The sequence below is a fragment of the Mesoplodon densirostris genome, chromosome 11, assembly GCF_025265405.1.
Source record: "Mesoplodon densirostris isolate mMesDen1 chromosome 11, mMesDen1 primary haplotype, whole genome shotgun sequence".
NCBI lineage: Eukaryota > Metazoa > Chordata > Mammalia > Artiodactyla > Ziphiidae > Mesoplodon > Mesoplodon densirostris.
This window is the reverse complement of record NC_082671.1, coordinates 19,059,322-19,071,355: the sequence shown is the minus strand read 5'-3', so window position 1 is coordinate 19,071,355 and position 12,034 is coordinate 19,059,322. Positions and strand designations below refer to the sequence as shown.

General features: G+C 38.6%; 1 protein-coding gene across 3 annotated transcripts in view; it reads left to right on the top strand.

The window, feature by feature from the left end:
* The window catches only part of ABCC9 (ATP binding cassette subfamily C member 9), a 140,680-nt gene that overhangs the window by 90,015 nt on the left and 38,631 nt on the right, over positions 1-12,034 (top strand). For all 3 annotated transcript variants that reach the window (XM_060111829.1, XM_060111832.1, XM_060111831.1), the window contains 4 exons: positions 5,999-6,228; positions 7,075-7,223; positions 7,440-7,509; positions 9,964-10,121. In XM_060111829.1, coding sequence (XP_059967812.1) covers positions 5,999-6,228; positions 7,075-7,223; positions 7,440-7,509; positions 9,964-10,121 — 607 coding nt within the window. The remainder of the gene's footprint in view (positions 1-5,998; positions 6,229-7,074; positions 7,224-7,439; positions 7,510-9,963; positions 10,122-12,034) is intronic.

Below are 12,034 nucleotides of genomic sequence, written 5' to 3'. Positions count from 1 at the left end.
ATTTGTTTTTCTCTTTCTGACTTAATTCACTCTGTATGACAGACTCTAGGTCCATCCATCTCACTACAAATAACTCAATTTCGTTTCTTTTTATGGCCCAGTAATATTCCATTGTATATTTGTGCCACATCTTCTTAATCTATTCATCTATTGATGGACACTTAGGTTGGTTCCATGTCCTGGCTATTGTCAATAGTGCTGCAATGAATATTGTGGTACATGACTCTTTTTGAATTATGGTTTTCTCAGGGTATATGCCCAGTAGTGGGATTGCTGGGTCATATGGTAGTTCTATTTTTAGTTTTTTAAGCCCCCTCCATACTGTTCTCCATAGTGGCTGTGTCAATTTACATTCCCACCAACAGTGCAAGAGGGTTCCCTTTTCTCCACACCCTCTCCAGCATTTATTGTTTGTAGATTTTTTGATGATGGCCATTCTGACCAGTGTGAGGTGATACCTCATTGTAGTTTTGATTTGCATTTCTCTAATGATTAGTGATGTTGAGCATCCTTTCATGTGTTTGTTGGCAAACTGTATATCTTCTTTGGAGAAATGTCTATTTAGGTCTTCTGCCCATTTTTGGATTGAGTTGTTTGTTTTTTTGATATTGAGCTGCATGAGGTGCTTGTATATTTTGGAGATTAATCCTTTGTCAGTTGCTTCATTTACAAATACTTTCTCCCATTCTAAGGGTAGTCTTTTCATTGTGTTTATGGCTTCCTTTGCTGTGCAAAAGGTTTCGAGTTTCATTAGGTCCCATTTGTTTATTTTTGTTTTTATTTCCATTTCTCTGGGAGGTGGGTCAAAAAGGATTTTGCTGTGATTTTTATCATAGAGTGTTCTGCCTATGTTTCCCTCTAAGAGTTTTATAATGTCTGGCCTTATATTTAGGTCTTTAATCCATTTTGAGTTTATTTTTGTGTATGGTGTTAGGGAGTGTTCTAATTTCATTCTTTTAAATGTAGCTGTCCAGTTTTCCCAGCACCGCTTATTGAAGAGGCTGTCTTTTCTCCGTTGTATATTCTTGATGCCTTTATCATAGATAAGGTGACCATATGTGTGTGGATTTATCTCTGGGCTTTCTATCCTGTTCCATTGATCTATATTTCTGTTTTTGTGCCAGTACCATACTGTCTTGATTACTGTAGCTTTGTAGTATAGTCTGAAGTCCAGGAGCATGATTCTTCCAGCTCCATTTTTCTTTCTCAAGATTGCTTTGGCTGCTCGGGGTCTTTTGTTTTTCCATACAAATTGTAAAGTTTTTGTTCTAGTTCTGTGAAAAATTACATTGGTAGTTTGATAGGGATTGCATTGAATTTGATAGGTAGTTTGATAGGGATTGCTTTAGGAAGTATAGTCATTTTCACAATGTTCATTCTTTCAATCCAAGAACATGGTATGTCTCTCTATCTGTTTGTATCATGTTTGATTTCTTTCATCAGTGTCTTATAGTTTTCTGCATACAGGTCTTTTGTCTCCCTAGGTAGTTTATTCCTAGGTATTTTATTCTTTTTGTTGCAGGCGTAAATGGAAGTGTTTCCTTAATTTCTCTTTCAGATTTTTCATCATTAGTGTATAGAAATGCAAGAGATTTCTGTGCATTAATTTTGTATCCTGCCACTTTACCAAATTCATTGATTAGCTCTAGTAGTTTTATGGTAGCATCTTTAGGATTCTGTATGTATAGTATCATGTCATCTACAAACAATGATAATTTTACTTTTTCTTTTCTGATTTGGATTCCTTTTATTTCTTTTTCTTCTCTGATTGCTGTAGCTAAAACTTCCAACACTATGTTGAATAATAGTGGTGAGAGTGGACAACCTTGTCTTGTTCCTGATCTTAGTGGAAATGGTTTCAGTTTTTCACCACTGAGAATGATGTTGGCTGTGGGTTTGTCATCTATGGCCTTTATTATGTTGATGTAAGTTTCCTCAATGCGTACTTTCTGGAGAGTTTTTACCATAGTTGGGTGTTGAATTTTGTCGAAAGCTTTTTCTGCATCTATTGAGATTATCATATGGTTTTTATCCTTCAGTTTGTTAATATGGTGTATCACATTGATTGATTTGCATATATTGAAGAATCCTTGCATTCCTGGGATAAACCCCACTTGATCATGGTGTATGATCCTTTCAGTGTGCTGTTGGATTCTGTTTGCTAGCATTTTGTTGAGGATTTTAGCATTTATGTTCACCAGTGATATTGGTCTGTAGTTTTCTTTGTTTTGACATCTTTGTCTGGTTTTGGTATCAGGGTGATGGTGACCAGGTAGAATGAGTTTGGGAGTGTTCCTCCTTCTGCTATATTTTGGAAGAGTTTGAGAAGGATAGGTGTTAGCTCTTCTCTAAATGTTTTGGGCTTCCCTGGTGTCACAGTGGTTGAGAGCCCACCTCCCGATGCAGGGGACACGGGTTTGTGCCCTGGTCTGGGAAGATCCCACATGCCGCCGAGAGCCTAGGCTCGTGAGCCATGCCCACTGAGCCTGTGCGTCTGGAGCCTGTGCTCCGCAACAGGAGAGGCCACAACAGTGAGAGGCCTGCGTACCGCAAAAAAAAAAAAAAAGAATAAAAATTTATTAAAATAAAAAAGTAATTTAAAAAAGGAAGAGAGCAACCAAACCAATAAACAAATCCACTAATGATAATAAGCGCTAAAAACTGTACTAAGATAAGCATAAAGATCAATAACTAGTCAGTTGCAGACAGCAAACCCCAAGTCTACAGTTGCTCCGACGTCCACCACCTCAATTTTGGGATGATTTGTTGTCTATTCAGGTATTCCACAGATGCAGGGTACATCAAGTTGACTGTGGAGATTTAATCCGCTGCTCCTGAGGCTGCTGGGAGTGATTTCCCTTTCTCTTCTTTGTTTGCATAGCTCCCGGGGTTCAGCTTTGGTTTTGGCCCCACCTCTGCATGTAGGTCAGCCTCAGGCATCTGTTCCCCACCCAGACAGGACAGGGTTAAGCCGGTGGCTGATTGGGGAGCTCTGGCTCACTCAGGCTGGGGGGAGGGAAGGGTACAGTAGTTATAATTGGAATGCGGGGCTGAGCCAGCAGCGGCAGAGGCCAGCGTAACTTTGTAACAGCCTGAGGTGCACCGTGTGTTCTCCCAGGGAAGTTGTCCCTGGATCAAGGGACCCTTGCAGTGGTGGGCTGCACAGGCTTCCAGTGGGAGGGGTGTGTGGATAGTGACCTGTGCTTGCACACAGGATTCTTGGTGGCTGCAGCAGCAGCGTTAGCATTTCATGCCCATCTCTGGGGTCCGAGCTGATAGCCATGGCTCGCGCCTGTCTCTGGAGCTCATTTAGGCGGTGCTCTGAATCCCCTCTCCTCGTGCACCCCGAAACAATGGTCCCTTGCCTCTTTGGCAGGTCCAGGTTTTTTCCTGGACTTCCTCCCGGCTAGGTGTGGTACACTAGCCCCCTTCACGCTCTGTTCATGCAGCCAACCCCAGTCCTCTCCCTGAGATCCGACCTCCAAAGCCCGAGCCTCAGCTCCCAGCCCCCACCCGCCCTGGTGGGTGAGCAGACAAGCCTCTTGGGCTGGTGAGTGCTGGTCGGCACCGATCCTCTGTGTGGGAATCTCTCCTCTTTGCCCTCTGCACCCCTGTTGCTGTGCTCTCCTCCGTGGCTCCGAAGCTTCTCCTCCCCACACCCTGGCTCCGCCCGGGAAGGGGCTTCCTAGTGTGTGGAAACCTTTCCTCCTTCACAGCTCCCTCCCACTGTTGCAGGTCCCGTCCCTATTCTTTTGTCTCTGTTTTTTATTTTTTCTTTTGTCCTACCCAGGTACTTGGGGAGTTTCTTGCCTTTTGGGAAGTCTGAGGTCTTCTGCCAGCGTGCAGTGGGTATTCTGTAGGAGTTGTTCCACATGTAGATGTATTTCTGATGTATTTGTGGGGAGGAAGGTCATCTCCACGTCTTACTCCTCCGCCATCTTGATGGTCTCCCCTAAGAAAGTTTTAAAAGAATGTTTGGGGACTTCTCTGGTGGTCCAGTGGTTAGGACTCAGCTCTTTCACTGTCATGGCCCTGGAATTCAATCCCTGGTCAGGGAGCTAAGATCCAGTAAGCCACATGCCATGGCCACAAAAGCAAAGCAAAAACAAACAAACAAACAAAAAGAATGTCTGGTGCTGTAAACAGACAGCCTCTAGAATTGCAGTTACTCTCTCCAGTATTTCAGTAGTGAATATTGCATTTGAGAGGCTGACTCTGCCCTGGGCTTGCTGTGTTAATCCATTTTGTCAGGTATAAAATAAGATAATAATACTTTTCTTACAGAGTAGAAGGAAATAATTTACACCAAAGGGTCCAGTATGGTGCATATTACCTAGTAGATTGCTCCTCCTGGTGCTGTCAGTATGTCTGTTCAAGCCACCAGGAAGGGAAAAAAGAAAGTAGCTGCCCATATTTTTTTTTTACTGCTAACCATTGGCCAGTTCATCATCTGGACAGATTAGGTTCTGGGGAAGTGAAGAAATGCTGTCTTAACTGGGCAGCTATAGGCAAGCTGAAATTTCAATTAATATGGAAACAGAGAATAGATATTGAGGAAACACAGTCTGCAAGTGTCTACCCCTTTGATCATGCAAATTTCAAATCCTGTTCTCACACATTGGACCCACCCTTACCAAAAGGTAGATTATCTGAGACCTGTTCATTTTTGTATCCAGCTTAAATATTAGGATCCTTGGTGATGCTCAGTCTTCCCATCATAGCCACACTTAGATCTCTGTTGTCTGATAACCTGTAAACCAAATTATCTATCTTTCCTACCCACAACCTGCTCACTATACAGTAGTGGAGTGCATACAGGATGACTGCAATGAAAACTGCCTTTGGGAAAAGAAAGAATGGGAAATCCACAACAGTCACTAGACCATACGAATGATCAAATTTTGCTGCTCAGGAAATACCAAAATTCCCTGTCCTTGTAATGGAGTATGTTCTTAAGATACCCATCTAGAAGTTTCCAAGTGGCTTAAAGAGCTGGGAGGACATCCCTGCACATTGTCTTCTGTCCCCTGGCTTTGCCTTCTGGAAGGTCTCTTTTTGCCCATGCCCCTCCATGACCACATTTAAAACTAGCCATAGAGATTATGGATTATTCCATCTTGAACTATGCACAAATTTCAGAGACTGTCTCCTCCTGGTGCAGTTTTACAAATTCAGAAATGTAGAGTTCAAAAAATTATAAATGTTTGCAGGCCTGTCATGTAGTGTTATTGGCAACACCATTCCTTCAATAACTTAGTGAACTTCTAGTCTATATTTCTAGTTAGTTTGATGTGTAATAACTCAGCAAATTGACTCATCCAGACATAGATTTTATGTTTATTTTCTCATTCGCTCATTCTTTCTTTTATTTATTCATTTTCATGTATTTTTTAACTTATTTTTTATTGAGGTAATATTGGTTTATAACATTATGTAAGTTTCAAGTGTACAACATTGTATTTCTACTTCTGTAGACCCTACAGCATGCTCACCACCAAAACAGGTGATCCCCTTTACCCATTTCATCCCCCTCCCCTGCCCCTTTCTCTTCTGGTAACGACTACTCTGTTGTCTGTATCCATGTGTGTTTTTGTGTGGTTTGAGTTGTTCATTTATTTTGGTTTTTTTTTGGTTGTTTTTTAAATTATACATATGAGTGAAATTGTACAGTATTTGTCTTTATCTGTCTGACTTGTTTCACTTAGCATAATACCCTCATCAAGATCCATCCATGTGGTCACATATGGCAACATTTCATTTTTTCATGGCTGAGAATTATTCCATTGTATATATACCACATCTTCTTTATCCATCACCTGTTGATGGACACTCATCTATTTTTTAAATGAAGTTTTTCCCTGCTAAAAGCATTTTAAATTTCTAAGTCTAATATTTGTATTTCTATAAATTTGATAGAGGTTTGTGTGTAGAAGGTGGATAATACAAATTCTATCTTCCCATTGCCTGTCAGAAGATTTAAAAAGTGTTTTGTATGCAGAGGAAGAAGAGGAGGAAGAGGAGGATGATAACATGTCCACTGTAATGAGGCTGAGGACTAAAATGCCATGGAAGACCTGTTGGCGGTACCTCACTTCTGGAGGATTCTTCTTGCTCTTCCTGATGGTTTTCTCTAAGCTTTTGAAGCATTCCGTCATTGTAGCTATAGACTACTGGCTGGCCACATGGACCTCAGAGTACAGTATAAACAATACTGGAAAAGCTGATCAGGTACAGTGAAATGTTGAGATTAACAGTGATACCCTTTTATCTAGTTAGATATGAATACTCTATATGTCACAGGAATTTTGTGGGGTTTTTTGTTTGTTTTTAACTTATTTTATTGAAGTATAGTTGATTTACAATGTGTTCATTTCTGCTGTACAGCAAAGTGATTCAGTTGTATATATATATGTATATTCTTTTTCATTTTCTTTTCCATTTTGGTTTATCACAGGATAATAAATATAGTTCCCTGTGCTATACAGTAGTACCTTGTTGTTTATCCATTCTAAATATAATAGTTTGCAGCTGCTAATCCCCAAATCCCAATCCATACCTACCCCACCCTCCCTCCCCTTGGCAACCACAGGTCTGTTCTCTATGTCTGTCACAGGACTTTTGTAATGATTCAGTAAGTTAATTAGAGCAGGACCTGAAATATATCATAAGAAGCATTTAAAGATAATGCTTGGATTTGGATTCAAGGGAGTTATACACATGATATATGTGTTTATGCATAATATATACACTGGACTTCTGTTGTTGTTCTGATGGTATTTGATTTTAACCAGTGAATTAGCTGGTCATTCTGAGCTTAGGGATAGCAAGAATGAGCTTTGTGATGTAAAAAGTCAAGAATATTTCAAACCAGAAAACAGACTCTAAGGCTTCATCTGCCCTTAGGCAAACCTTAAAGGAAGGTGAAGGAGTCTCCAAGAACTACACTCCTTCCACTGTCTAAATTGATGCAAGATAATGAAGTTGATATTGCCAGACTTTGATGTTGGGTGTTCTAGTAAGAAAAAACTCAGCTGATAATTTCTTATGTGCTTTCTTGTGTTGGCTGCTTTTTAGACCTACTATGTGGCTGGATTTAGCATACTTTGTGGAGCAGGTATTTTCCTCTGCCTTGTTACATCTCTCACTGTGGAATGGATGGGTGTCACAGCTGCCAAAAATCTTCACCACAATCTCCTCAATAAGATCATTCTTGGACCAATAAGGTAAAAAAGTAGTTAGCTACTTTACTCCCACACAGAAAATTATAAAAACATGCATTTTTAAATTGAAGTGACATGTGAAATTTTAAAGAATTTATTCAGTCTTTCAGCAGGTCAATAGGGATCTTCTCACTTTTATGACCCCAAAATGACTGTTAGCAGTGTTTAGGTTCCAGATAATTTAGTATTATCATACATTCCAATCTGTTCATTCCCTAGATTCTTTGATACCACACCACTGGGACTGATTCTCAATCGCTTTTCAGCTGATACAAATATCATTGATCAGGTGAGTGCCCGAGTTACTTCCAAGTTCAAAAATAAATTTCTCAGTGTAAGCTAAATAACATTTTAAGATAAATCATGACTCCTGTTAACAATAGAGGATTTCTAAAACTTAAATGAAAGGCTGTTTGCATTCATATTAATATTACATATATGCATAAATGATTTCTGGAATAAAATCTTAAAGGAAAAGCTTAATTCAAAAAAATGTATGCATGTGGAAGAGGATACTTAGAGAATCAGCATGAAATAAAGAGAAATAGCAAAGAATGAACATTAAAATTTTTTATGTAAAAAAAGGTGATTTTGATCAATGTTGTATCTCCATTCACAATGGAGGTGTTATAAAGTCCTTAAAGCTTAGTATTAACGCAGAGTGTCTCCCAGAAGTAAAGAATGGAATACCAAGCTGTCTTAGATGTCCTTTACTTTTGTTAGATTGGCTCTTGAATGAGAGAAACTTTAGATGGTGTGATATCTTAGGGAATATTTCAAGGATGCCCAGTTTAGTCTTAGGTCCTTAGGCCTCTAGAAGTTTGTCCTGAAGTTAAAGACCTCAAACTCTGAAATTGGATCACTCCATGAACGGACTCCTTAGGGTGATTGAGCAAAGACTTGGCAAATCCAGCCCTTTCCTTTTCTGATTTTCCAGAGTGGCCTTAAGAACACCTAAATTACCATCAATTTAGTAAAAGAATGGTGCATGCAGCTGACTAAAATGTATGCTGAAAAATTTTGATGTTTTCACAACATTGGTGTCAGGTCATGCTACACCTAAAACACTTCCTAAGAAATACATATTGGAAAAGAAGAGACAGAACACTCCTTATTTGGAAGATGATGCTATTGCTACCTAGAGAGTCCAAAACAGTCAGTACAATAAAGAACCAACTAGAAAGTTAAGCAGAATATCTACATAAGACATACGATATAAAAGTCAGTAACTTTCTCTACACCAATTAAAAATTATGTGAAAAATAAATTTCACTTATAATAACAACAAAAACTATGAAAAGAAAAATAAACATAATATGAAGAAAAGTGATCCAACAATCCTGGAAATCATAAAAATCATAAATATATATATATATACATACATATATATATATATATATAAAATTTTCCCTATCAGATACCTAAAAAATACTATAAAATTAAAACACTCTGATGGTCACAGAAAACAAGCAGATCAAAAGAACAAAGTGGAGAACTCAAAAACACCAGCATATCTTGAATCAGTAAGAAAAGGAATATTTTTTCAGTAAAGGGTATCTTGAATCAGTAAGAAAAGGAATATTTTTTCAGTAAAGGGTGTTGGGACAATTAACTACCTATAAAATACAAAGCAAATTCACATGTAATAAAGAGGGCCGTCTAAAAATGTAAAACTATAAAATAAAATGTAGGAGAGTAGTTTTAGAATTTTGGGTGGGAAAGGTCTTTATAAGTAAGACACAAAACTCAGAGACAATAAGAGAAAAGGCCAACAGAAATGACTCTAAAATTTTAAACTTCTATTGAGCCAAAAGCATCAGAGACATATTTAAAAGGTAATAGATTCATTGGGAGAAAAACTGGCAACATATATAAAGAGAGAGGATAAATGTCCATGATACATAAAGGACATCTAAAAATCAATAAGGAAGATAAACAATCCAATGAAAAATGTGCAAAGAATATGAGCAAGCAATTAAATTAACTTAATAGAGGAATAGCTAAATACGTTTTTAAATGCTATGCAGCTGTTAAAAAGAAATAGATTTGTATATAGTGGCATGGGAAGGTTTACAATCCATCTTGTTCAATAAAACAAAACAAGCAAATGGACAAATAAGGTTTAGAGTGTAGTGCTATTTGTATAAAATCCCACAAGATAAATAGGTAGATAGGTAAATAACTGACCAAAGATAAGTAGATAGGTTGATGGATAAACAATGGGAAGTGAGTGAAGTTGAAGGAGTGATGAATTGCTTATAATGAAAATGTTTGTATACTACTTTTGGAACTAATTATATAACTATGTTAATATAAAATTCATGATTTGGGGGCTTCCCTGGTGGCGCAGTGGTTAGGAATCCGCCTGCCAATGCAGGGGACACGGGTTTGAACCCTGGTCCGGGAGGATCCCACATGCTGCAGAGCAACTAGACCCGTGTGCCAAACTGCTGAGCCTGCGCCCTAGAGCCCACGAGCCACAGTTACTGAGCCCGTGCGCCTGGAGCCCGTGCTCCGCAGCAAGAGAAGCCACTGCAAGCCCACGCACCACAACAAAGGGTGGCCCCTGCTCCCCACAACAAGAGAGGGCCCGAGTGCGGCAGTGAAGACCCAACGCAGCCAAAAATAAATAAATTAAATAAGTAAATTTATAAAAAATAAAAATAAATTAATGATTAGTTGCCTTATAACCAATGTTTTATTTGAGCTAAAACATTTTCCTTTCAAACCACCTTTTTAACAGCATATCCCTCCAACTTTGGAATCTCTAACTCGCTCGACGCTGCTTTGCGTGTCTGCCATTGGCATGATTTCTTATGCTACCCCTGTGTTCCTGGTTGCACTTGTGCCTCTTGGGGTCGCCTTTTATTTTATCCAGAAATACTTCCGAGTGGCCTCTAAGTAAGTAAAACAATGTACTATTCATCTTCAAAAGCCCATGTATTTGATTGTGATCCAGATTGGCTGTAACATTTTTCAAGATAAGGTGTGGAATTTGGAAATGAAATCTAATTTAACTTGATGAAACCTATCCTGATATTATGTTTCATTTGAAGAGATATTTTGTTTCTGTAATTGGTTATCTAAGCCTTACATAGTTCTGGATTTATATTAACAAGTGGATTGAGCTCAATTTTTCATTCCATGGTCCTTTTTCTGAACATGGCATTGACAGGAAACTTATGAAATCAAATATAGTCCCAAAGGATAAGTGATTTAATATTGTTATATTCCACAAGTGGGGGGAAAAAAAGTAAAATATTTTCAAATGAGTAAAATGCACTCCATAAAAGATTAGTAGAAATAAAAAGAGGTTAAAGAGATAAATCAGAGTGATAACTATAAAAGCAGAGAATCTTGAATGTCTGGTAGGAGTGCTGTAACTTTAAGAGGTTGGAAATTTTTAGATTGGATCATTTAACACGCCCTTGAATATCCAGCCAAATAAATAAAAGATAGCCATGGATTGTAAATTCTTCTGTTAATATAAGATTTGTCATTTGCTGAGATGTTGAATAATTAAGTGAAATATAGTACCAGTTGTTTTGAACTTTCCAATTTAACTTTGAAGTCCATGCTTTAAATAATACAGTAAATTTTATATTATCGCAATAATCACTTTATTTCAGCAAACACTTATCAAGCATTGTGTGTTGTAAATAACTGTGTAAGCCATGTGGCAGAGGAAGAGATCAACATGGCAGGGAACGATTCTCAAGAAACTTACAGTCTCTTGGGAAGATAAAAAATAAATAAGGTAACCCTTATATGTGGACCAAGAGCTGGAATAGGCAGATATTGAGTTTATTCAGTAAAATGAAAAGATTTAATAGGACTTGAGTGCAGGGAAAATGAAAAAATCAGGTAACAAGAAAAGGCAAGATTATAGTTGGGAACCTCTGGATATATCTGCAACATTTCTTAATTAAAAAATATATATATAGTTGTTTCTCCCTCAGGGCTATGAATTAGGATCCTTCAAATGTTATGTTAAATCAAATGCTATGTTAAATCTAGGGATGCGTTTTCATCCCTAGCCTCTTCCCTTTGCTTGTAGCAAATTCAGACCAAAAGGAAGAGGCTAGCCATTAAATTCGCTCTTTCATTTCTTCTGGTATTATTGTTTTGTTTTGTTTTCTGGTATTACTGTTGATGCTGCTTGCTGGAGGGGCAGAAAAGTTCAGGTACTTCATTTCTGCTGGCTGTTTCCAAATCTCACTTTGCCTTCTCACCACTGATATTCAACAATCATGTTTTACTTCAATCTCATACTCATTTGGGCCTGTTTTCACTCCTGGGCAATACAAATTGAGTGCAAAAGCCAGGCAAATATTCTTAGTTCATTACAAATTTGAATTGTGAATTCTGTTCATTATAAGTAAGAATAATCTGTTAACACTGATAGTTAAAATATGCAGAGGATGAATTATTTTTAAAGGATGAACATTGATAATGGATTATAAGCCATTCTTATTTGAAATTCTCTGAAAGTTCGCAAATAGGACCACATGATACTAAATCTCACAGACAAAAGGACCCTTCTAGATGTTGAGGTTCTGCAGAACTCACCCATGCTGGAAAGCTCAGGCAGTTTAACAGACTGTGTGTGTGTGTGTGTGTGTGTGTGTGTGTGTGTGTGTGTGTGTGTGTGTGTTACACGGGCCTCTCACTGCAGTGGCCTCTCCCGTTGCGGAGCACAGGCTCCGGACGCACAGGCTCAGCGGCCATGGCTCACGGGCCCAGCCGCTCCACAGCATGTGGGATCCTCCCGGACCGGAGCACGAACCCGTGTCCCCTGCATCGGCAGGCGGACT